General features: G+C 51.7%; 1 protein-coding gene across 4 annotated transcripts in view; it reads right to left on the bottom strand.

Moving 5' to 3' along the window:
- Positions 1-1,246: 1,246 nt before the first annotated feature.
- The window catches only part of LOC142075272 (CBP80/20-dependent translation initiation factor-like), a 143,757-nt gene continuing 118,052 nt past the window's right edge, over positions 1,247-26,951 (bottom strand). For all 4 annotated transcript variants that reach the window (XM_075136410.1, XM_075136411.1, XM_075136408.1 and 1 more), the window contains 3 exons: positions 18,541-18,696; positions 3,579-3,632; positions 1,247-1,787 (listed from right to left, as the gene is read on the bottom strand). In XM_075136410.1, coding sequence (XP_074992511.1) covers positions 1,572-1,787; positions 3,579-3,632; positions 18,541-18,696 — 426 coding nt within the window. In that variant the 3' untranslated portion in view covers positions 1,247-1,571. The remainder of the gene's footprint in view (positions 1,788-3,578; positions 3,633-18,540; positions 18,697-26,951) is intronic.

Here is a 26,951-nt window from a genome sequence, read left to right as displayed (position 1 = left end):
TCCACTGTGCGGACGGGACAGGGCAGCTCACACCCCCATTAGGCTTCATCGAAATAAGCACCAGAAGTGATTTAGTAGATAAAAGCATCGCTAGACAAGCAAATAAGGAGACCACCAAGTCTTGTTCATGATCCGGGGAGCGATGCAACGGCATGGTGTGTCCCTCCGTGCCAGCCTCCTCGCCCTCCGGGCATTTCCTCACCATCACCCCCCCCCGCAGCCACCCTCTTCCTCGGGATGCTCCAGCACGGAGCAACCCGGGGATCCCCGAGCAAACTCTACCCCTCCGAACACGTCACCCATCCCTCGAGGACATGGTGCCACTTACACCGACCATGGGACACCTGTACACCGCACACCTAGAAACACTGGCTAGCAAATTCAGCTAGGTGGAAGCCAGGCTCAAAACCTCTATTATTTTTGGCTTTTCCTATTTTTCCCTCTTCTTTTTTCCTCCTTTTTGCCATACGTTGCTTGTCTTCTCTTTACCACTCTCCAAAGAACATCAAACCTTCATTTCTCCCTTGCTCTGTACATTATTAGGCCTGACTATAACAGGCCTGGATTTAAATGTATAATTACAACCATGACAGTAATTACAATAAAGCACTCCTTCAATGGAAACAAAAAAAATTATTACCAAAAAAAAAAAAAAAAGGGTTATAGTGGCTGAAGGATAACGGCAACTTGAACAGCAAGAGCCGCAGAATCCCCTGTTTCTTAGAGCTCCCAGCTCAGAGGACACGTTTCTCAATCCATCGAGGAGGTTACTGGCAAGACGACGGTGGCTACGTCACTTCTGCAGTGGCTTTTGGACTCCTTTAAAATACTCCTTCTGCTTCAGCATCTTCACGTAAACCGTTAGTCAGCTCGCGGGAAGGCGTCGCTTTCCCCGTCTCCGAGCTGCTCGCAATTGTCCGTTCAACGATACAATAAAATAAGAAGAAAATACAAACGCCCGAGAAAAAGAAAACCCAGTGCAATTAAGAAAGTCGTCCCGCTCTCCGATCTGCTTTCGAAGGGGTGGCGAGTAGGGGGGGGGGAACACACAGAAAGTCGAAGACAAGGGGAGGTGGGGGGGGAACCTAACGCAAGCCCCGCTCGACAAAAGCCATCAATTATGAGCGTCTGGTGTAGTGTGTGTCTGGCTTTGTCCTCCCGAGACATCTGCTGCCTGCTGTCTCCTGCCAGTTGGCCGGGGCAAGGCAGGAGGACGGCGTGAAAACAATACTAGCCCCCACTTGGATTCTTTTTTTTTTTTTTTTCTTTTCTCCAAATTCTCCGTCTTCTTTCGAAAGCCAAACAATAACCCGGCGGGATGCGTTGCTGCTGCTTGAGCAATGAGTTCAGAAAAAGAAACCCCTAAAACAAAACCACGGCGGGGAAGAGGGGTGGCACTTGGCGACGCGGCTGAAAAAGAAACATGCTTCTCCCTCCCCACCCCACGAACGTATTCTCGAGCATGCTGGGGTTTGGTCTGCTGGGGGATTTAAATCGGAAAAGCTCTCGCTGGATCCCGTCAAGGTGCATGTCTTCTTCTCGTCCCCTCCCACCCCACCTTGCCCTGCCCCTCAAGCCGTCAGTTTTTGGATGGTCTTGTTGTAGTACTGCGTGATGGTGGGCGTCAGGGGGTTCCAGTTGTTGGCGTGCAGCTCGATGACCTCCAGCAGCAAGGACCGCGTCAGCATGGACTCGGAGGGACACAGCATCTTATCGCGTGCTATCGCCAACAGCTCCGTCATCATCTCGGGCAGCTGCTCCTCCAGCAGCCGGCCGGTGCTCTGCAGCTGTTAGGAGAAGAAGAGGTCAACCACGGCATATGGATCCTTAGGGGTCCCTTCCAACTTGAGATATTCTATGATTCTATGATATTAAAACACCGTGCTGGCTTTCGTAGACACCCTCCACCCCTCCAGTCCTCCCCTGCTCGATGCGGGCAGGCGAGGTTAAAGGCGTCGTGGCTTTTGAAAACCAAAACCACCCGGCAGCAGGCTCCAAGAGCTGAACACGAAGGGCGAGGTTTTCAAAAGCATCCGCGCCGGGCTGCTGGAGGAGCGAATGGTTCAGCTCCCACTGACTTCAAAGGCGGCAACGCTGGATTGCTTTTGGAAAAAAAAAAAAAAAAAAAATCCCACCTAAAAATCATGCTATTGTCAAAACAAAGCGCAGGCTGTGATGTGGTATTCCTGCCTTCTACCTGGCCCTTCATTTACTCGCTGATTCACAGCTGTCAGTGACTCCCAGTCATTAATCGGAATAAGCAGAGCCCTCCTGTATGCATAACAAATCCTGCCCTGCCGAGATCTGCATTTATACCCGTCGTGCCGCTTCTCTGAGGACAGCCAAGGGTTTTTTAAAACAATTACTCCTTGGAGAGCTTCCATGGAGCAGCATAAGTCCTAGATGGTCCCACAGCGGAGAAGGTCGAAGCTGGGAGTGGACAGCAATGAGTCCACCATCATGGAAGGCTCGTGGGGCTTGAACGCGGAGCTCCCCGAAGTCCTAACCTTAAAAATGCAAGCTCTCCTCCTCGGCTGCTTGTAGCTTTGCTGAATTTCAACCATTCAGGCTGCAATTTCAACTGCTCTCTGCAAGGAAAGCATCCATCCCCATGGGCCAATCACTTCCCAAAAGCGAAGTGAATGAAACTCTGCTACATTTGTACCAGCATTTCTCTGCAAAGCTGCTGCTGAGCACAGCAAACCTCTCCGTGTGAGCCACGGGGCGGCTTTTGCTTCAACACAGGTGTTTTTGTGTTTAAAAAATAAATGCAGGATGAGATTTGAGGGAACCAGGATGATATAATTTTGTGATGGGACCCCAGCTACCAAACTTTTTGCATCAAAAGTCCAGTGATAACAGTCTCAAGGGCAATCTCTTATCTCATGGTGATGTCTTTCGTCTACTCTGCTCTGGTGAGACCCCACCTGCAGTGCTGCGTCCAGCTCTGGGGTCCTCAGCACGAGAAGGACATGGACCTGTTGGAGCGGGTCCAGAGGAGGCCACAAAAATGATCAGGGGGGTGGAACACCTCTGCTATGAGGACAGGCTGAGAGAGTTGGGGCTGTTCAGCCTGGAGAAGAGAAGGCTCCGGGGAGACCTTATTGCGGCCTTTCAGTACTTAAAGGGGGCTTAGAAGAAAGATGGGGACAGACTTTTTAGTAGGGCCTGTAGTGACAGGACAAGGGGGAATGGTTTTAAACTAAAAGAGGGGAGATTCAGAGTAGGCAGAAGGAAGAAATTTTTTATGCTGAGGGTGGTGAAACCCTGGCACAGGTTGCCCAGAGAGGTGGTAGATGCCCCATCCCTGGGAACATTCAAGGTCAGGTTGGACAGGGCTCTGAGCAACCTGATCTAGTTGAAGATGTCCCTGCCCATGGCAGGAAGGTTGGACTAGATGGCCTTTAAAGGTCCCTCCCAACCCAAACCATTCCATGATTCTATGATCCTATAACGCAAAGAGGCACCACGGCTGTTTGGGTTTGGAAACATCTAACAGCTTCTTGGCACGTGTGTAGCCAAGGACACAAGGGGCAAAGCAATGAGGACCGGGGCAGGTGGTGCAGGTGCTTCCTTACCTCCATGGAGCAGCAAAGCACAGCGTCTTCCTTCACATCCTGAGATTGCAACAACTGCAAAAGAGAGAAGACAGAGGTGGTGAGAAATGCGTGACCTCCTCCTCCCTTACGACCTTTCTTCCATCTCTTTATCCAGCTTGGCTTTTGCCACTTCCAGGAGGAAAGGACAGAAAATCAGCAAGAAGGGAGGAAAGAGATTATCAAAACAAAAAATTAAGATAAACAGTGACAAAACACGGGGTAAAGGGTATCACCAGCTTATCCGCTGCTGAGAGCCAGCAAGCGGGGCAGAATATAGATAATTTAGATTAACAGCTTTCAGAATAAATTTTATTTAGGTTACGTTGCTTTTTTTATCCCACGGCAGGCAATGAGAAAATGCACTCGTTTCACGTACACGGCGACTAAATACAACCATCAGATGACAACATTCAAGCAGTGCAGCCCTGGGAGCGGCTGTTTGGAAGGGAAGGGCTCTGCCCAAGAGGCAGCCACCCACCACCGAACCTCTCCATCCCTGTGGGGACGCTCTTCTAACAGCCACAAAATTACCTGATGGGAACGCATTACTTCCAATACACCGTAATTAATACGGCTCCTTCTAGACTGATTATATAGTGGTGCAAGTGCAATGGGTTGCAGCGAAACTATGGTGTCTTAGGCGCACCAACTCCAACCCTGCTCTGCTCTCCATGAACTTTGTACGACGAACACGAGCTTGTAACACGAGCAACTTCCAAGAGAGACCCAAAACGTTGCTGTGCACGGCACGGGGTGGTGAAGGAAGATGCTCGCCCCCTCGGTTCAGACTCGGGCCGTGCAGTGAGGGTCAACGGCTCTACCTGGCAATGGCAAGGTGTAGGAGCTCGGCACGTCTCACCCCACACACCTTGAAACCACGAGCAAGGACCCTCAAAACCAGATCAAAAATACACATTTTTCTTTGTTTTCAGCTTTATGATGTTGTCAGGCACACAAAGACGCCGTTTCAGGCTTTTTTGCTAAAACCACAAGAGCAAGCACAGTTTGCTGGTTGTTCTTCAAGCAGATAAAAAATACTGAGATTCTCAATCAGCCAACAAAGTGAGCTAGAGTGAAAAACATTCTACCGTGAGGTAGCTGATAAAATCACCGGTGCTGGCAACACTTGAAGCTACGGCCACTTCCACTCCATCACCTTGGGTTGAACAAGCAAGCCTTGCTGGCCCTGAGCTAATCCCTGCGTGCAGCGGGGAGCTGAGTGCATGCACTAAACACTGAAAAAAAGGAGAAAAATTGGGAAAAATGGTTTTATTAGTATCTGAATTTCTATAGGGAAAGGCAAACTTTGGAAAAGTGGTTGGACTAATTAAAACTGTCCATATAAAAATTGCTCAGCGTAACTAAATGTGCTCCAAAGTCACACCCTTTAGTCAAAATCACAATTCTGATTCTCAGCCTTATCATCTCTCCTTCCCGCTCTCTATTTGTTTATCAGCTCCACAACTGCTAGAAAATAGCTAGGAAAAAAAGAGGTAATTCAAGGAATTATCATTGCTCTCAAAGTTTTGTCTTCACCCTCTTCTGTTTTCAGCAGACAGCAGTTTGTTTGCTTTGAAGACGATGTTTACAGCATCTCGATGAGCATGCGGTCCGTCGTTTTTTATCTCGCATTAGTCAAAGGTTCAGCCAGGGTTTTGAAGACACGCAACAGTTCCCCCCCCAGTTTATCTTTCTGCTGAGTTGTTTGGAAAATGTTAGTCAAGCCGAAGCCGCACGCTCTGAGATAAGTTCTCACAAACAGTTCACAGATTCTTTGCAAAAAAACATGAGATTATTTTAAACCCAACAACAACAAGGAAAAGAAATATCAATTAGGGACAAATATAAACAGGCAATAGTCCAGAAATTCACTCCTGGGGTATTTAGCTCGTGAGCATGGCATGAAGCAGGGCCGCAAATTAAATATATATTCACCTTTCCTATTTTTGCTGTTCTTTAGTAAAGAACATAATGTGAAAATTAAAGCAAGAAAAGTGGAGTTAGGATTGATTAGGAAGGACCTATGGTGGCCCGATTCCAGCCTTTCCTCTGCCTTGGTCTCCTTGATGAACCTGCTCTCTGCCAGGGATACGTGGTCAGGGAAAGGCTGCAACTTCACTTGGGCTTTCCTTGCCCCAGCTTCCCACCCGCAGAGTTGGAACACGCTTCCCTACCTCAAAAGGTGATTGTGGGGATGAATATGTCACTGTCAAGTGCTCAGATATTTGGCTAATGAGGAATAGTCTTATCTACCTATGATGAAACAGAGACTATATCCTACCCCCAGACTTGGGCAGGCACCCTCTACCTTCATGCTGCCCTCCTTGACCTCATCTGACATGACTTGGCTGAACAAGGAGAATGCATGTGCTCCATCTTGTCCATCAGGGCACCATGTGCTCCACCTTGTCCACTGAGGCACCATGTGCTCCCCCTCATCTACCCAGGCACCATGTGCTCCACCTTGTCCACTGAGGCACCACGGGCCCCACCTCGTCCATCCAGACACCATGTGCTCCACTGCTGCGTTGAGGCACCAAGAGATACCAGTCCCAAGGGCCACAGTTCAACCTCTGCCTGTGATACGTGGGTTGGGGAGGCCCACAACCTGCCCACCAAACCCAGGCATAGCCCCACGCAGCAGAGCAGGGCCCAGCAGGCAGATCTGCTGAGAATCAGAGTCCAAGTCCATGCCCACAGATGGTTGTCAGCCACCTGCATCAGTGCAACGGTCCAAAACAGGAGGATCAGAAAGATGTCACTGTTTCTCTACATGTTCTTGATCATAACTATGTTTCTAGCATGCTGGAGGGGAGCTCTGGAGCTCCCCCGGGGTGTAAGCACCAGCTATCTGCTGCTGACCTCTGCATGCTGGGACAGGAGGAGATCAAGGAGCCCAGTTTGCTCTCCCTAGCCTGGCATGGGCACTGAACCGCTGCTGAAGGCAGACAGCAAGGGTTGCACTGCAGGGACCGTGCTGCCATCGATGTCCTCACCCACCAACGATGTCTTCCATGTATTTCTCAAAGGGTGCTTCGTCCCCACCCATGCGAGCACCAGGCACCCCAAAGCAGCGGGGTGGTTGCTTCAGCAAGAGCACAGTGCTTCCCAAAGCTCTTTGACCCCCGTGTCAGCCCTGGTGGCACTGCAAGAAAAAATGGTGCAAATGCTTCGAGACCTCCAGGGAAATCACAACCCTGAAGTACTGGCACTTGCATGACCATAAACCTGAACCCAAGCAATTGCATTCATCGTTTGCAATCTAATCCATATTTACTTAAAATATTTTAACATAAACATGCTATACCCATTAAATTAGCACTCCCACATTGCAATTATTATTTATTTAACTATTTATAACCACTCCTCCCTGCTGCGTGCATCTGCCCAAATCCCACCACGGGCACCATCCCATCCCTCTCCACCAGGTTCCCACACGGTTCAAACCGGCTGACGAATGTGGACGAGGGAGTCGAAAAAGGAGCGCGAGGCAGACAACAGAGCCGGTGAGCTGAGACTCACACGCTTCTCGGTTTAACCTGTAATCATCCCCGGAGGCTGGGGCTGTCTGCGAGAAAAACTTCCCTTTGCTCTCCAGCCGGTTTCCCCCGTATCGGGCGAAGCCGGGCAATGAAAGCAGCAGTTCCTGCTGGAAAGCAGACAAAGAGTCTGCTTGATTTCCTAAGAGAGGAGGCTGCATGCCAGAATCTGCCCGGCCAGTCATATAATACCCAACCTCGGTTGCGAAAGGCTTCTCACTTTTTTTTCTGGTGCTGGACTAGCAGCTTTGCAGACCGGTGGAAGATATCTGGCTCCTCTTCTTCCAAATTTCTGTGTGCTGCTGTGAGATGGAACACTGGGCAAGGTCCTCTGCGAGGCCAGCGTGCCCGGGTGGGCTCTGCGTGCTAAGTATTTTCAGAAACAACCCAAAATAAATTGTAGGGTCTGCTCCTGGAAGTGCTGCGTGTGGTGGGGGGGGCTGCAGGGTGGCTCTTGAGTGCAACTGGTTTCCATGGCATGCTACTGGGACCAGTCTCCCCTGGCCACCGTGGCCCCAAAACCTGCTCTTTACATCTTTGCAGAGGTAAGCATCATAAACCCCGTGGGGTGGGCATGCAATGGCAGTTGAGGGAGCAAAGAAGCCCCAAAACTGCAGCTGTGCTTCATCACAGAGAGAACCAGCTTGGTCCTCCTGAACAGCAACGGGTGCACATGCCGGCGGTGCAGACCACCGGGAGCAAACCAGAGATTCACATACCCACGAATATTTGGGTTTATTATCTGCTTTCTGAGATCATCTGGGCTGCTGAGAAGCTAAAGTGCTTACTTGGTATTCTCAAGGGTGCCCACGCCACGAGCAGGACCGGCGAACCTGCCCCACCGTCCCTTATCACCAAACCGCGCAGGTTTAATTGTGTTCTTCAGCAGTTCTCCCCGGGAGATGGAGTGGGAGCAGCCCGACGCATATATTACCCTTTCCAGCTGCAACGATATTTCTCCTGCAAGGCACAGTAGTAATTATTGTGTATGATATCGCTTGCAAAATGACATATAAGCAACGCTTGCCACAAACTACCTCTTAGCATGCCGTGTTTTCTGACGCTTTGGTGATGACTCCAGCGTGAAAGCACAGAAAGCTTGAAAATATCCACCCAGAGCCATGGAGAGGTTGGGATGTCTTTGAGACCCAGCGAAAGCTGGACCGACCGCAACCCACGCGCCGCTTGCCCCGGCTCCCCGACGGGCATCTCAGGTTCGTCCATCCAGGTGGCAACACGCATGGACATCCCGACAGCCTTGGGCGTGAAGCTCCAGCCTCGCAACCGCTCTGCGGTCCCTGCCCACAGGTATGCTTTTCATCTGAAGCGTAGGTCACGAGGAGGTGTCTGCCGGTATTCCCCCTGGGGAGCGTGGACCACGACCGCAGAGGAACCAACGTGTTGCAAACGCATCATCCAGGTGTAGCAACCAGCTCACTGGTGTAAAACGAGGCAACGGGTGAAAACGGAGACGCATTTCGATTAGGAAGAAGGAAAAAAACCAGCTACTTGTGCCACTCGGAGTTAAGCAGAATGAACATACTGTACTTGAAAGGGTGCGGGAGAGATGGTGCTTCCCAGTCCTCTTTTTAACCAGAGGAGCCCTTGGGAAGGGCCGTGGGGGACCTTGTCCTCAAGATGGATCTGTTCCAGCTTGGCCATCGGGACCGTCATGGAGACCCTCTTATAAGGGGGCTTAGAAGAAAGATGGGGACAGACTTTTTAGCAGGGCCTGTAGCGACAGGACAAGGGGGAATGGTTTTAAACTAAAAGAGGGGCGATTCAGACTGGATAGAAGGAAGAAATTCTTTACAATGAGGGTGGTGAAACCCTGGCACAGGTTGCCCAGAGAGATGGTAGATGCCCCATCCCTGGAAACATTCAAGGTCAGGTTGGACGGGTCTCTGAGCAACCTGATCTAGTTGAAGATGTCCCTGCTCCTTGCAGGGGGGTTGGACTAGATGGCCTTTAAAGGTCCCTTCCACCCAAACCGTTCTGTGATTCCATGGTTCTATGATCATCCCCTACAACCTGGAGCGCTGTTAAGGCGCAGGGCGGGCTGTCCTGCTGACACAGCTCTGCAGGCACTCTTGGTGGTCTAATGGACCACAGTTGGGGAACTCCTGCCCCAAAAACCTCCTGGAAGCCCCGTGGTCTGCTAGATGGGTCCTCCTGGGAGCAGAAGCCAGTTCTGCTGCGCTTCACAGGCTCTCCGCAGAAAGACATCAATAGCAATGTTCTGCTTTTCCAGCAGCCCCTTATCGACCTACTGTCGCAAGCCTTTAAGGAAGATGCCTGAGATAAGATCCATGGGACTGCTCGGCTGCTCTGCATGGGGAGAGTCACGCACTTCTCTGAGCTATAAGCAATTGCTACAACTCCACTTTTCGTATTGTCACAAGGCATGGGGTGGTGAAAACAGCCAAGACTGGGGAAAATGCAAAGTACAAACGTGGGTGTGGGGGATGAGTAATGACAAAACACTCCACCAGCAAGGCCAGTTTCAGGATTTCTACAGTGTGCTCCCATTAGAAGCATCAGCTCCTCGACCCAGGACATCAGAAGGTCAGCTGGGCCGATCCTGCACCCACCAACAAGCTGTGTCAGTGCCACCCTCTCTAAAGGGACACCGAGTCCCTCTCTGGGCATTCCCTGGGAGCTAGGGAAGTCAGGTGAGAGCTTTTCCTAGAGAAGAAACAAGTGAGCACTTGGAAAGAGAAGCCCTTTGGAAGTCCACAGGCATAAGCGGCATCTTCTCTGCTCACCCATTTGATGCTGAGGTTGCCCAAACACAAAGTTTTGGGGAAAACCTTTCCCTCATGGAGCTGCTCGTGCTGATCTCTGCATGAGGCACAGGCTCTGCCGTGCTCCAAAACGTTATTTGTTGGGCTCCAAAAACCCAGCCGGGCTGGGAGAGGCAGCCCGCGTCGGGCTGCATCCACTAGCAAGGGTGCTTCTCTCCGCACGCCTTGTGCTCTTGTGCCTCTCTGGGGATCTGGTGAAGTCTTCAAGCCCACTGAAGATGCACAAGGTGCCACCAGCCCATGCATCTCATGGAGGGGTCCCTTTTCCCAGTTCCCTGACCAGGGTGGCCTGGTCTCAGCCTGGGTGAGAACATGCTGCTGCTCCATTAGGAAGAGGCCATCAGCATGAGTTCACTGCTGGTCCCACAAGCAGCTGTCCAGAGGGGGTGGCATGGGGAGGGGAAGGAGCTCTGGGCTGGAGCTGCTCGTGCCGGCACGGCTGTGTTGAGAGCTGCGTCCATAGGAGGCACCTTTCCTAATCTATCTTGGACAACTTGAAGGAGTTTGTTTGGTGGCACCTACTCCTTTTACAGTAACGTGCTGCTCTCAGCTGAGGAGGAGACTTCTGTTCTCCTATTACCCAACCAGGACTCCCTGGGAGGATGGTAAGAAGAGATTAGTTTGTTTATTACATCAAATAAACCAAAACGTTGGTTATCCTCCTTGTCAGGCTCCTGAGGAACTCAGAGATACTTAACAGCAAACTGAATTAAGGCCAGAGGAACAAAACTCTGTACCCAGTCGTGGGAAACTCCTCCTACTCCTTTCCACTGTAGACAAGGGAAACCATGAAACACGACTCTCTCTCCCTGGATCTGGAACAGCAGAAGGGATTCCTGCGAAGATGGAAACCATTAACAGGCAATTACTGGAGACAACGATGAAGAAAATCTGGTCACTCATCCACCCAGACACTGCAATCCAACAGTAGCCTGGTGGTTACACATCCCCTGACTGGAGGTGGACCTTCAGGACCCGAAGGTGGGTGAGACAGACGGACAGAGCCACCCAGTCTGCGCGCACAGGGAGACCGAGCCACCCAGACGGCCGGCTTCATCCTGCCCGGCCGAAGACATAATAACCCTGGGAGAGGAGGATGTGATCTCATCCCAAGGGTCCCGGGGAAATACAAAACATGGAAAGAAACAGTGGCGAGACCATCGCGCTTGATTGCGACGGGCTCCACCCTGGCTCGCCGGACGCTCTCCGCTTTCCTGGCCCTGCGGAGGGAGAGAGCGCATGGCGGCAGACGCAAGTGGTTGTGTTTACATCCCATTGAAAGGGTTTTTGGGAACTAACAATGCCTGGTACGGAGGGCGAAGGAGAAAAACAAAGCCACGCGAGGAGGAGGGACCATCCTGTGAGATGGTATCTAGCTTCATTTCTTTATCTGCCCTAATTGCTTCCTCTGCCTTCTCCACGGGTCCCAGAGAAACAAGGGTGGCATTTCCCCTCCCCTATTTAAAATACGCCATTACGGTTTTAATGCTGGGACTAAAGGAGTCCCATAGCTTTCCAAGAATATATGTTCCTGCGCATAAAATACTCACCAGAGCAGCTGGGCTCAAAGGCATCGCGCAGCCCTCCTCGTGTTGGTCTGTCCTCATCCGCTCCCAAATAACGCCCGATCTCCTGCACCTTAACTCTGCCCTTTGACCAAAACGATGTTGATTAAAGGGAATTTTTTTTTTTTCCCCCATACAAGCTGCATTCACAGGAGGGTTTTTGCCAGCGCAGCTACGGGGGTTCTGTGCGCGCAGGCGCTTTTTGCACAGCTATTTATTTATTTATTGCACGGCAGGCGCGGGGGCACGGGGCCACCCATCCCTGCCGGGAGCGTGGTCCTACAGGCAGACACGTGCCCATCCCTCCTCTTTGCAGACCTCTGCTCCCGCACCTCCTGCCACGGCTCTGAAGGTCCACATCACCCCACGCATCAGTGCCCCCTCTTGCTCCAAATCCCAGACTTTTCTCCCAGCTCTTCCAGGTCTTCAGTCCTCCTCTTCTGGATTCCCACGACATTTCCCCACTTGTTTGCTCTCCCCATTTCTCCTTCCTTCCCGTGTCCCTGACCCCCAGTCTCCTCTTTCTCCCTCCTTCCCTGGCATCCCTTCCCTCCATGCCCGCATCCCTCATCCCTCCTCCAACCTTTCCCCCTACAAACCACTTCCCAGTTTGTCCCAGTCCCACCGGACTGGAGACCAAACCACTGATTTTTGCAGAACCAGATGGGGGGACCAGAAGGGGACTTTTATGAGGAAGTAAGTCCCCTTCTTCATAGAGGACTTATTTTCTCCGGTCAGATCTGGCCTCATGGAGCTACCTGCGTGGAAGGGTGGCGCGGGGTCAGGATCTGGCCCCCTTGGTGCCTTTGCTCATTCACTAAAGGAAAAAGTCTGTCTCATTCTCTGACTAGGAGAATAATCTTAAAAATCCTAGCATGTTATTATAGGGTCAAAGACCCTTTTTTGACTCAAAAGGTTGATGCTTTTTAAAAAGTGAGAGTGATGAAAAAAAAAAAAACCAAACCAAAACACATTAAAAGATACAATTTTCTTTTCCAAACGGCACCACCCTCCTCGCTCATCTGACTGCAGCCGGGAAGGTTTTCCTCTCTCTTCCTCTGAAGGAGACAGTGAAAAGGCAGTGCCCTCTTGAAGTTCAGACGTTAATTACCGTGTTAGAATATTTTGCTAAATTACACAGCATGGCCCCAGGAGATAACAGGCACTAAGAGAAGGGAGGGGAGTGGATACCCGTCTACGCGCTGCACCGCAGACTCAGACGTGGGGGAAAGGCAATTAGACGGGGAGTATTTATCCTCCCTGCACCACCACCCCGAGGCTTTCAGTTAGCAGCGTGTACCAAGGCAGGGAAGCGATGGGAGCGTGCCAAGATTTTAAACGATGCTGAAATGGGACCGTCTCTGCCAACCAGACTGGAGGTAGGAGACAACTCCTGCAGAGGAGCAACTGTCCTGCCTGCTGCCAGCCTGCCGCGTCGGCTCCCCGCTGCCTCCGTGGGGCTGATTCACCGCTCCCGGGCGCTGCCATCCGTCCCCAGGGTTGGGAATAAGACCATAAAAGCATCTGTCTCGGGTCAGGTCAATGCCCACATCTTCCTTATGGGTGGTGATGCTCAGGGTGATACCCCCAGGTAGCCCCGGCAGCAATAACCCCCTCAAGCTGGAGGGACCTCCGTGAATTGGTCCTGCAGCCACGGCCTCCTGCACAAAGGAGTTTTGCAGTTTAATTAGTCTCTGTGTGACGAGCTGCTTCCCGGGGTTTGCTCTGAACCTGCCCCAACAGCCCCGTCCGATGCACCCGTGGGTGCTGAGAGTGGGACAGTGCCGCAGCAAGGCTGCTCCCTGTCACCCCTGGAATCCAATCCCCTTGTATCCAAGCTAGGACACCATGGGTGGACAACCAGATGGGTAAAGGTTAGGCTCAGAGGGTTGTAGTTATTGGGTTAGAACCCATCTCTGCCTGGAGGCCAGTGATGAGGAGTACCGAGGCGTCTATCCCAGGACCTGCCCTGTTTAGCATCCTTATCCATGACCTGGAGGAGGTGAGGAGCACGCTCTTGTGAAGTCTGTAGATGACACCAAGTTGGGGGGACCACTCAATGTGCTCAAGGAGCTACCATCCAGAGGGACCTCAGCGGGCTGGAGGAAGGAGTCAAGAGGAACCTTAAATATTCAACAAGAAAAAAGCCCTGCACAGGAGAAGAGCACAGGGGTGTGGGTAAGGGGTGGGATAGCGTTATTATGGGGGGGTGAGAGGGGCCAGAGCCCACCCTGTGTCGCTTGCACTTGTGGGACCCCAATCGGCAAGGCGCCTTGAGGGGACCACAGTGACATCGCCACCTGGCATCTTCTCGAGCTTTAGGTCCCGCAAGCCAGTTTTTCCACCTCCTCACCCTGCTGCCGTAGGCAACTGCTCAGGTTACCTGGCTGTAAAGCCAGGTCTGACTGCTGAATGGCGTCATAAAAATAAACAAATGCATCCAAAGCAGCGCTCGACACCAACCACCTTGGCTGGAAGCGGCTCCTCCTGGCAGGAAGGTGGCAGCTCCCAGGCCCAGAGGCACCTCCTGGGTTGGCGTCCCAACAACATCCGCTGAGGAGGAGATCGAGACACAAGAGGAGCCAAACCTCCCAACACCACTCATCTATCCCAACTTCTGCAGAGCACGACCACGGCTCCAAGCTGGCTACAATCCTTCCTTCCCTGAGGAACTCAGCCATCACCAAGAGCTGGGCAAGGTCCCTCAGGACCCAATCCTAATGCTTCTCCTCCCCAACAGCACCAGGGGATGAAGCAAGGAGGGCAGCGATCTGGGCTAGCCCATGCCAACCTGTTGACACACACACAGCCATGGGCAGCACAGAGCTGGATGAAGAACAGCCAGCTCCAATCATGCTTAGGAAAGAGCTAGGAAAGGTAAAAGTGGTGATAATCAGTGAACAATAGATGGCAAATAATACTATTTATTATCTCTATGTCTTTGGTAGCCACGGGGCACTTATTACACCAGACACAGGGCTCTGGAGTGCTCCTGCCCCACTGATGGTTCAACTGACATTTGCTGGTCCCTGGTCTTAACCCATTTTCTACGTTTTGCTGACTCTGCCGAAGGCCACAGAAAAGAAGAAATATGGCCAAGCTGCAAGGACCAAAGTCCCTTGGTTGTTCTCCTGGTTTTAGTTGGTTTTGGGGCACGTGCAATGTGAAGTATTGTTGGAACGGGGCTGAATATGGTCCTTGGTGTTTGGGCATGGGGCAGAGGTTTCAGGACAGCAAGGATGTCAGCACATTCACTCCCCACCATCCTGGAGGGGCAGAAGGAGATGTACAGGGACAAATTTGGTGTGGTTTTGCGAAATAAAGTGAGGCCAGAGTTGAGAGCACATGGGCTCTAGGGCTGGGAGAAGACAGTAGGACACCCCTCTTGCTTAGACCTTCAAGCGTGAGAGCCAGGACAACTTCCTAAAACTGCCAAAAGTGTTTTCATCAAGCCAGATAAAAGACACGCGGAGGAACGTGGTCCTCGAAGATGCTACCACTGGTCCCATGTGAGGACAGCCAGGGTTGGAAGCAGGCAAGGGCCAAGCCCACGGTGTCCTGGCTGCAGCACAACCATCCCCGGGGAAAGCCTTTCCCTGGGAACAACGCCCTTTTCCAGCTCGCCCTCGATTCCCCGAAGCTCCAAGGGAAGAATAGGAGGAAAGCTCTTTCTTTTATTTCTATTTAACTTCTCTGCTTTGTTATTTTTTTCCCAAGCTCCCCAGATTTGATGGCTACAATAGTCCTCTGGTTCTCATCTGCAAAGGGGCTCTCCTCTGCTCACCATAAAAATCCCTCCTTACCCCCGACCATCTTCAATGCCGATCTTTGGGCTGCGCTTGGGCATCCCATTTCCCTTCTCCAACTTAAACTACGCACTATTCCAAGCAGAAAAACATGTTACGATCTAAAGCACCAGCCAAACTCACCGTGTTGCATTAAACCATTTTAACGAGAGCTGGACCCACCTTTTACTTCTCTTGGCAAACCACCTCTTTGCCTAAAATCCCAATGTTGACCCCACCACACCTTGCTGTGAAGACACTCTCCGCCTGCCCAAATCTCACCCCAAACCCTCAGAATGGTTCTGGAAATTAAACTTTTTGATTCTTTGGGGATCCAGCTCCTGGGAGAGGCAGTCACTGTGTCAGACACGGTGGTAGACCCTTCCTTCTCCCCCCACCCTCTTTTCCAGCAGGCAGCTCAGGCGATGGGCGCAGAGGAGGATGCGGCCCTGGGACGGGGACTCGGCATGGACCATGTTTGTGCCAAGGGGCACAGCCACTCCCTTGGCTCTCGAAACACTGCCCGGGCGAGGCGGCAGCTCTGACCCAAATTTCCTTTGCTGTGATTAAACAACCGTTCCCGTGGCTGACATCAAAACGCAGCGGTCTGCCTGCTTCCCCGAGGACGGTGATGAACGCTGGTTCGATTAACCAGCAAACCCCAGCGTTTATCACTCCAGCCTCGCCTGAAATGAACTTCTCTTTTGATTTTTTTTTTTTTTTTCCAGCCCACAAAACCAACTCATCCACATCGCTCAATAAATAACACTGGCATCGCCACCCGATGCCCCTGCCACGTCCCCAGCTCCTCCTCACCGGGCCACCGATGTCCTCGCTGCCATCCTCGCTTCCTCCCACCCAGCCCAGCTCCACAACTAACGATGGTGTTAATAAGCTTTTATTTGGGGGGAAAGGAAAGGAGCTGGAGAGAGGAGGCTTTGCAGGGGGAAGGGAAGAGACATTCCTGCCTCAGCCATCAGGCAATGTTCCTCTTCCTCTTGCTCACTCCCTCGCTGACCTTTGGCTGAGTCTGCCAAGGCTATAAAGGAAAAGGGAAAAAGGAAAAAAAAAAAAAAGAGACAGAGACACTAAAAAGCAAGAGGAGCTGAAAGGACAGGCAGAGGGAGAGATGTTATCTCGCCTCTGGTAATGATTTATCGTCAAAGGATGGGTGGATGGAGGCAGAGGGAGCTAAGCGTGATCGTGGGCAGCATGGAGGGGCTTTGCTGGGGGGTGCCCAAGGGGGAAGGAGTTAGGGGCGAGGGGCTGAGACTGTACATGGGGACGTATGTGCTGATCAGCAGGAAGGGAAAAAAAAGCCATGATGAGCGCTACTACACCTTGTGAACCTGTCCCGAGGCAAGTGGAGGTCCCAAACCTTATAGGTCATGTTGACACCCCCTCCTGCCCTGGGACACCAGCCCATGTGTTTCATGAAGCTCACCAAGGGAGCTCTGCACCATTAGGGAGTTTCCACCATCTCACAGAGCACCTGGCAGGGCCAGCCTGTGCAAATGTCCCTGTCCTCTCCTGGGTGCAGCTGAAAGAGCTCACCACCACCTCCTTGGCTGCGTCTACAGCCTGGCTTTGGCTCTGGCAACCATTTCAGAGCCTGACACCTATCACTGCTGATAAATAGGTGGTCCTGTTCTCCTGGGTTGGCCCTGGGCATCAGGATTAGCTGACGGTGGCAAAAAACGGCAGCAAGATGAAAACCCATCCCAGAACCATGGAAGTGGAACGGTGTGAGTCAAGGTCACAACCCTGCAGAGCCAGCAGTCACAGATCAACCATTTTGGGGCAGGAGAGCTGGAAGACTCAGGCTCACCCATGTCAGCTAAGCTAAGAGTCGTCTTCTCTGACAAACCACACCACGGGGACAGAGCTGTCCCGCCAAGGACAGAGAGATGTATTTTTAAGAAGCAAATTTATGCATGATGTCTTGATATAATTAGTAAAGGCTTTTAATGGAGCTGTCTTGTAGCAAAAAATATCCCCGATACGTAAAATTCACGTCCTTCCACGCACCTCTAGATCGCCACCATGTCCCACATACCGGCAAGGCGACTAGAGGGACCGTGACGGCACAGCGAGGGCAGACAGGAGTGGGCAGGGAAAAATCCTGGCAGAATCGGGACTGGGTTGTGTCACGACTGTGATGGGAAGTGGAGGGGAACGGGGACTTTGCTAGACGCCAAGATCTTCCCCATAAGGTGACACATACCGCTGTGGGCAGAGATTTTGGGGAAGTTAGGCTATTCTTAGCATCCCTCTCCCACCTCCTCCTCTGGATATGTGTGCCTCGTCACAACGCCCGGACTCTTTCTCACTGCTACAGTCACCGTCTGTGAACCCTACCCACAATATTACTGCAAAGACAAAATGTTTATGATGTGTTTGCATTCAGAGAAAACTTCCCATGCGTCTAAAAAAGTCATCGCTGGCAGTTTCTTTATCCTTCCCTTGCCCAAGGTCTAGCGGAGAACTTATTTTACAGCGAGTTATTTATGGCCCGACAGAAGCACTATTGACAATTTGAGATTCACAGCTCCAGCTCTGGGCAACGAGGCAGATTTTTCTGAGAAAGTCTTCTACAGACAGCAGCAAGAGACAAAACCATCTTTAAAACAGGATGGGGGAAAGCCCCCTCCTGCTCTATTGAACATTAACACTTGAGTTGCCTTTTCTGTTTGTCCTCACTGAGGTTTCCGCCACCACCCCGACCCATGGGGAGCTCAGGAGCTCAGGCTCTGAAATGACCTCATCAGGAGCTCAGTTCCAAAATGTCCCCAACCCTGGTGGCAGGGCTGGGTTTCTATTGCACTAGGTGGGGAGTAAGGACATATGAGACCTCACCTCTCTCCCTCTTTCCTCCCCTCAGTCTGTCTCATCTATTCAGGTGGCTTCATTTCCTTTTGAGAAGCTTTTTAAGCCCCTGCGGTGGGGATTTTCGCAACGTTGGGATTTGCAAACTCAAACGTTGGGTTTGCAATCCCAACTGTTGGGCTTTGCAAAGCCTTGGACAAAGGGGTCTTGCTTGAAGCACGTGCTTTTAATTAGCAGAAACGCAACATGCAGGAAAAGCCAAGCATCCCTGCAGAGGTAGGTACTTTTGGGGTGAGAAGCGTTGATGCTGGCAAAACAAACCTCTAGGAATCATAAACCAAACATCTACGAATCACGGACACCTCAGTACTGCAACGCAACGGCTTGGCCATGGGAGAAGGACAAACTCTGAAGGCATTTACCTCCCTGAGGCAGGTATAAATGGGGCAGACAAGGACTCGAAAGGGCTCTCCGGTGCTGCTCCTCATGGTGCCGAAGACTTCGCAGAGGAAGGTGATGAACCCCAGCCAGCGCTCCACGTCCCGCTGCTGCAACTCCTCCCGCATGGTGAAATCCTTCTGCAAGAGGGACAGAGACAACAGGCTGCATCAGCAAAACCGCATCGCCATGGGAGAGGCAACGGCTGTCTAGAGAGAGAATTAGGAGGAAATTGAAACTCAGGGTGGGGGGAGGAAGACAGACAGACTGACTCTTTAGTAACAGCGGGGAGATTACTCAATGCACGCGGAGCGGCTGGAATTTCAACACAGCAAAGCCACCAGAAAGCAGGTACTGTAGAAATATCACCAAGCCCTGCAATAACTGTCACGGCTTGCGCTAGACGGTGTCCCCCGTGCCCTGCCCTCCCCCTCGGACAGACGCGGGGACTCTTTTCCATATGCACAACCAAGATCGAATAAAAGCAGCAACAAAGAGGTTAAATGAAATGCAGGGGAAACGCAATGAATGCTGGTGGCCATGCTGGGCTTGGTGGTCCAGGTGGACCTGCCCAGCCCCTTCATTCCAGTATCTTCAGCAGATCCAGTGTCTGGCCAGGGGCATCCTAGTGGCCTGGCTGCTCCCTAGGGTCTCACGAAATTACGGCAGAGACTGGCTCCCTGCCCGACCAGAAGAAGATCAGGGCAGCCTGGGCTTGGCATTAAAAGGTCACCCTGCTCCTGAGCTGATGGTTGCCATGACCAAGGATTATCCGAATGACGTGATTTATGGAGCAACATCAGGAGGAAGCGTGCAGGGAGATAGCTGCCTCCCCATCAGTCCTCCAGCTGGGGAGAAAAAAAGGGGTTTGCCCGAAGGCAGGATATGGAAAGGGATGTGTGTGTTGGGAATGTGTGGCAAAGAGCAAGGAGCAACCCAGAAAAGCAAATAAAAACCTTTCTAGAAGATGACACAAGAGAGTGCATCGCACTCAGAGCCAAGAGGGTTTCCCTGGGCTCTCAGCGATGCTGCAGAGCTTCTTGCAAGATGTCCCACGCGACTTTGCTTGTCTGTCTCCATAGTGACCTCTCCTCGGCATTAAAAATTAGTAGACACTAAGTAGGGGAAAATTAAAGAAGAGGACAAGTTCGTTCTCAACACCGTGCGTTCCCAGCGCGGGTTGCACAACATTTGAAATCCAGCAACTAAATAAATTATCTTATATCTTTTTCATCTCAGTTTATTCCTACTGCCTGAGACAAAGGGCTTTGCTGCTGCGAACGCTCCGACCTGCAGCTGCACTCTGCAAAGCCAGGGAGATATAAAAGCCACCACACCAAAGTTCGCTCTCATGCCCCGGACAACGCTCGGGAGATCTTTCTTTTGAAACAAAGGTAAGTAAAGCAGCTGCTAAAGAAAGCCAGGCAAAAGCGCGATGATTATTTTCATGACACAACCGTATGCATAGAAGATCCAAGACAGGAGCTATTTATATGTTTCATTACAAAAGGGAAAAAAAAAAAAAATTTGCATATGCAGGAAAAAGACTTGTAAAATAACCGAGGCACTTATTAACCAAACAGTGATGACTAATTCCTCTCTACACCCATTTCTATAAGGCAATTGCCCAACTGTGTCTGCGACTCCGAAGTCAACCTGCAGCCAAATCCTGTTGGGTCTTTGCAGACTCTCTGGGGGAGTTTGCAGGGTTCGTCCTTTCATTATCCAGCCAGTCCCAGGGCGGTGATGGAGGAGAGGGTTATTTGCCAGCTCAGGTTATCACCCCAGGGTTACCAAATTACTCGTTCTGGAGTAATTTGCACTTGAATTTTAATTAAAAAAAAAAGGCAAAGAGAAATGACCTCCTGACTATTGAGAAATTAAAAAACCAAGTGAGAGCATCCCGTGCCCCTCGTCTGCACCAATGGGGACCTCCAGTCTCGCCCACCCATAAGGTCACCCACCGGTCACCTCCGCCCTGGGACAAAAAGCACCCTTTAAATCCTGGAGCTCTTCCTCGATGTCCCGAGACCTCTCCATCCCTCAGCTTTCTCCTGCACCTCACGCAGCATCCCACCCGGCTCCAGCCCCCGAGCCATCCTGCCCCTCCCAGGCTGGATGCCCCCCAGTAGCCCCCCGTCCTGCCTGGGAAGGTCCACACTGATGTGCCCTGGGAGCCGAGCCGTATTTTGGGATCCCTGGAGCATGCTGGGAAATTCCTAGCAGCTCAGGATAACCACATGGGCTTTGCGGTCCCAGATTACTGGGAAAGAATAAAAACCACCGCAGGAAACTCTCCTCCTTCCCGTTCCTGCTTCAAACACATCGCCCCGCTCCGCAGCCTTGCAAGAGAGAAAACTGACTCTTCAACATTTTCTCTTTAAAAAAATATTTTCTGTAAAAAAACCCCATCAAACCAACCAACCAACCAACCAATTTCCATAAAACAACCACCAAACCAAATCGAACTCATCAAGCCTGGGATGGGATCTGGGCAGGAAGGGATGCCACCATCCAGCATCCTCTTCTTTTCATCCTACGGCACCCGGTGGGTGATGCCACCCAGCAGAGACATCAATGAACACTCTGCCCCCAACTTTGCAGCTGAAGAAGATCCTTGCAAAAGAAAAGGGACTGGGGTCCTCTCCCAAACCCCCCAAGTCAAGAAAAAGCTTGTGCAGACTTTGATGGACCCCCATGAAAGATGAGAGCGGGGGATGGAACGGGGGACGGAACAGAGGGCACCGTGAACATTTTCACCCAGAATGTGATACCACAGCTCCATTTGCAGCCTCAGGTTGGCCCAAATTTCGCAAAAGGAGATTGTTTGCAAATTGTGCTCTGCAAAAGCGGGGTGATACCGATTCCTTTGACAAAGTAGGGAAAGCACCTTGCCAGAGGTAGGAATTACGTTTTTGGACCATGTCTGCCTATAGGCAAGAGTTGGGTTTGCCAGGAGCTGAACCTCCATGGCAGCCAGACTTGCAGCGCCAGGGCTCTCCTGAAGCTTCCTGAGATACCCATCTGCTTCGGCAGTGCTACACCAGTGTCACGGCGCTCACGAGCAAGGCTGCCCGGGGAGCTTTGTCCTTAAATTTGGCCTTCAGACAGCAGGTTTGATCAGTACCACGGCATGCACAGATGGGCAAGTCAACACAAACTCTGCCCGTGCAGAGGTGTCCCACCTCCCTTAGGGTGTCCATGTTTGAGGAGACCACTGCATTCATCTAGGTTATTTGGTCAATGGACTTACGGGTGCGATTCACCTGGCTGCACGTTGGCCACGCTCCCCGCAGGACCCGTGACCCATTATGCCAAGCATGGAGAACAGGGAGAGCAACTCAATCGCTTCTCCAAAGAGTGTGCAACCAAAATGGATGAGCCAGACCAACAGCGTGGGAGAGGTGAAGAGCTGGCTGACGGCGAAGAGCAGCTCAGCAGAGAACAAAACCCATGTCCCGCGTGCCCGGGGCACATCCGATGGAACCGTGCCCTGACCCGCAGACCTCCGCACCACCGATGAGAAGCCTTGAGGAGGCTGAGGAGCGCGGAAACCAGACAGCCGGGTCACTGCCCTGCCCAGTGAACTTTATTTGCTCTGGAAATGCCTCACAGAGTTATATAAAAATAACCTGTGGATTGGCTTGCCCCATGCTTAGGTGGTGATGTCAGGGCAGTAAGCAAATTATCTTTCATCAGTTTGGCTGTATTTTTAAACACAAATTGTATTACTAATTTGGGGGTGCCCTGGCCTGTAGATAATCTGGGCGCATTTACTGGATGACCTTCCTTCAGCGTCTATAGTTTAAAATAAAATGTATTTATACCAGGTAGCAGGGTTGACCTCCCTTCTCTGCCTGGTTTGGGAGAAGAGTTCATTGGGAAACCACGCGGCAAGCAAGGGGACCTCTAAAGAGATCTCATACAGGACAGGTTTGGGGCATAAACTTGAAGGCTAAGCATGTTGATCATGTTGGGCCTCACCACACGTGATGGGTAGGCCAGGGGTGGCCCCTGTTCATGCATGATAGAGATGGGTCACGGCTCAGCCCACCCTCTGACATCCCCCGTTGGACCCTTTCTAAGCTTGGCTGAAGCTCCTGCCAGCAATGGAAACAGAAAATGCCTTTACCTTGGGGTTCTCCACTCTTGCACCCAAGTGAAAGCCCACTCCTCATCTCAGTGTAGATGCAGCTCATGCAACGCTATCCTTTCTTGGCCCAGACATGAGATCTCTCCAAGACCAGGACCAAGCTAGAAGAGCCAAGAGGACTGGCCACTCCATGGGAGAGGAGGAGAATCCATCCTCTACCATTTTTGGTGGGCAGCAGAGTCAACCGGGACGAGAAGAAGCATTTTGCCATCGGATCTAAGCCCTCGCTCCAGCCCTGACAGCTGCAGCCAAAAATTCATCCCTTGGGAGCTCACCACACTTTTTTTAAGATGAATCCCAAATAACTTTTCCCCAGATCTGGACCCACCAACTCATGGCTGACTCTGTCAGCAGCAAGTTAGAGGGCAAAAGTTTAGCGTGGGATAAAAATGAGGGTTAATTTAAGCATTGCCACCTTCTGATGGAAAAAAAAAAAAAAAAAAAAAGACACATTTGGGCTTGTTGCTCCGTAAACACAGGGCTCTTCCTCTGGCAGCTCTGCTGTTTACTCAGTCATTGTCAAGGAGGCAGGAAATACTGAGTCAGAAATACTGCGCAAAAAGAAATATATAACGCTTAGCTATCAGCGCTGGGCGCTATATAAAACGCTGAGAGAGGCTGTACTGAATACTTGATCTCACTGGCGATGTGCTACAAAAGGTTGGAGCCTTAAATGGCTCTTTGGAAAGGGCCCGAAACAAATAAAACGGGTTGGAGGAGGGAGCTGGCAGGTAGAGGCTGGGACAGCGTCCGTCCCCTGTCGTTCTTCTGGAGGAGCGCACCCTCCGCCTGCTCCCTCCCCAACCCTCCTAGAAAGGGCTCCAATAAATGACATTTTGCACACTTAACATTGCTGCATTATTCCCTGTTTAAAATTTAAATAATACTTGTATTTAGGCGCTGGCTTGGAGGAGGCTCTGGAGCGTAGCTTTGCTTTCTGGGGCGTATAACCCAGTGAGATGAGTAGTTTATAGGACTGGCGTTCAGAGGAAGCTCAGGAGGTGCTGGAGAAACCTGTGGCAGCACCAGTGAGTGATTGAACACCTCCACCCATGGATGCTCAGGGCCTCACCGAGCGCCTCTGAAGCAGAGCTACCACCCGCAGCTCCATCGGGAACATCTCACTCCACATGGACACCACTACACAAGCTCCTTTGCTGTACTAAACCACCGGAGATGGTGGGACACGAGGTGGGACCATCAGCTCTTCCATGGGCTCTGCTCTTCCTCCAACCACCCGCAGCAACGTCCCAGGCCTCTCTGCCTGCACCCCGCTGACAATCCCTGAGGACCAAACCATACCGAGATCCCACCACACGATCCCTGCCCATCCTAGTGCCAGCCCAGGGACAAGAAGACAAAGCAGAGCAAGACGATGATAGCAAACCTGCTTTGAGCCAAGAGCTTCCACGCAGGACTGGGCAACCGCAGCACAGGAGATTTATTTCCAGTCCTGTGTGGGCTCCCATCACCTCTGTACCCTGATTTCCCAGCCGTCAAACGTGAATGATTTACTCATCTTCCTCTGCAAAGTGCTTTGGGGCGTGTGACTGAGACATGCAAATCACGGCAATTATTATTACTCCAACAAAGGAGCTATTGACATTTAAAGCAGATAAAGCTTTTAAATTACAGATGACACCCTTTGCCCAGCCTCGCAAAGGTCCCGGCTTCACCCAGCCATGAGGCATTTCACTCCCACAGACTTTCATCACACTGTTTCCTCCAAGCTGGATCTGCACCGGCTTCTTCTCGGGGTGTTTTGGCCACTTTGGGAAGAGCAGCAAATCCTACCGGTGGCCTTCAGTGTGGACATGGTTTCATGATGGCCACAGCTCTGTGAACGTTTCTCATCACAGAGCCAGAGGTCTCCAAAATGCATTGCATGGTGAAGGTCCAGATTACCGGGACTGTGACCACCACCCCATGGGCACCTACCATCAGCCGACCACCAGACGATACATAAATTGCATTAAATGCCACTGACCAATTCTACAAGAACAACTCACCAAAGATCCTGCAGCCATCGGACAGACACAAATAGTGCTTATTCCTCTGAAAAGGATTTGGGCAGGAAGGGGAAAGTAAGGTCAGAAAGCTCCTGGTTCTTCTAAAGGAGACGCAGAGCAAACTCCCAGGATCAGGAACACCCATGAATTTTAAATTCCTCGGGTTTGGGTAACCGAGGCAGCTGGTAACCAGAGCCAACAGGCGCTGCGGGTACTTCCAGTGTCTCCAAACACCCCGAGGTGAGCAAGTGGGTGATCACTTGAACCTCCTGCCCCCTGGTCTTGCCGTGACCTCTCCATCTGGCTCCAAATCTGGGATCAATGGCAATCACCCACCCGACGTGGATGTCTCACGGCTTGAGCCACCGATGTCTCTGAGGTCCTCGGGGGCTGCAGAGGTGCAAGCAGTTAATTATTGATTTAGTTGAGGTTTAAAGCACCCAGGTGGGAGCGTAATGATGGATGTGCAAACAGAAAAGTGTTGCTGTTAACCTAGCAGTTGCTAGAGATCTTGGAGCACTGTCTCAGCAGAAGCTCTGAGATGACTGGGCGGGTGAAGTAGCATGGTCTGCACACCACAAAAAGCAAACACCATCCTGTCCTGGTGTAAAAATCTTCTTTAATGACCCTCTGAGCACAGAGAAAGCAGAGCGGGGAGAAGGGGCAGTCCAAAGGAAATCCCCTGGTCTCCTGTTATCTCCTTCTTTTCTCTCGTGGAGGGGAACACATCAGTATTGAGATGTGGCCACGTCCTGGGAAGACACCATGTCCCACAGGTCAGCCAAGCTTACCGCTGAATTGGAGCAAATCTCATTTCCACCAGAACACATTCGCTGAGTTACCAAGGCTTATACCATGTTATTTCAGGAGTATTTCTCCAAATAATTTTCAAGTGGGATAATGCACAGAGAAGAAATACTCTGGAAAAGAGAGGGGGATGTTCTGGGAGCTCTGGTTGCTTCACCAGAGGATGTTTGCCAGCACCTCCTCCAGCAGTACCCAAGTGACAGAGTTCCTCATTACTTAATTTTTATTGCCACCCTTCCTACCTAGCACCTTTCTGGATTCCCAAACACGTGCCAGGGTGTCAGCTCAGCTGGATAACAGCAGTTTATCACCCCTTTAAAGCCCTGTTATCCCATGAATCTGGACACAAACACACAGCAAAACGGCATCGCCTGCCCCAGCCAGACCTTACAGCGAGCAGAGGGACACGGACAAAGAGCAGGACACACGGACATAGGGAACCAGTGATACCTTTGAGAGTCCCGTGGAGGGACCACGAAGAAATACAAATTAATCTCCTTGCTGAGTTGTCATCAGAGCAGCCGGGGCGCCCGTTCGACCCGGCCCTGCAGACACCCCGTGGCTGTAACGCCCAGAGGGGGCAGCTCCCGCTCAGCAGCTTGCTCCTCTGGAGCATTGCAGAAGATCCTCGTTATATCCATTTAAGTCCCGGTGCTGCGGGAACCCTGAGGCAGCGACGCGCCCTTTGCCTTTGCGAGCGTGCGTGGGAAAACCTCAGGTCACCTTTGGATGGTGGGAGACCTTGTGCATCCTCTCCCGGGCAGCCGTTCCCCGCGGTGGGGGCAAAGCATCCCTGTCCCCAAGAGCATCCTGTCCCCGGGCCAGCAATCCCCACCCTGCTACACAGAGGTGGTGGGAAGAGAGGGGATCAAGCACAGCGGATCCTTGCCCATCCCAGCATCCGCAGCAGCGCTGGCACCCCCACTGCATGGAAAAATACATTGATATAAATCTCCCAGCCCACGGGCCGCGTTCCCCAAAGCACGAGCTCGGTGTAAAACCACGTTGGTTTGAAGAAATCCCCCCAAGCAAGTTTTTATATGGGTAGGAATGGTTTGATGGGCAGTTTTCAAGCCCTTCTCCGCATCATGGCAAGGTCTGAGCCCCGACACCATCCCCAGCATCTGCTCAGAGGCCACTTCTATGCCTGAAAAAACACCCATCCCACGCCCAATGCCACCTCGGGGCGATAACTGGGACCTCGATGGAAGCTGACGGATGGATCCCACTTGCAAATGCCACAGCTGGAGATGCCGAGCCTTGCAGCCCAGGAGGACGCACCAGGGACAAGCCGGATTTTCCCAGCAGGCTGCATTCTTATTTTAAGCTCTGCACATGCAATATGTCCTCTTTATAAGGCGGAGGTGCCGAGGGGCCTATGGGGATGGGCCAAGCTCGCAAAAAGGGATATAAGAGGAGGAAATGT

This window comes from Calonectris borealis, chromosome Z, assembly GCF_964195595.1.
Source record: "Calonectris borealis chromosome Z, bCalBor7.hap1.2, whole genome shotgun sequence".
In the NCBI taxonomy this organism is placed as follows: Eukaryota; Metazoa; Chordata; class Aves; order Procellariiformes; family Procellariidae; genus Calonectris; species Calonectris borealis.
The sequence above is the reverse complement of the archived record's forward strand: the minus strand, read 5'-3'. Positions and strand labels throughout refer to the sequence as shown.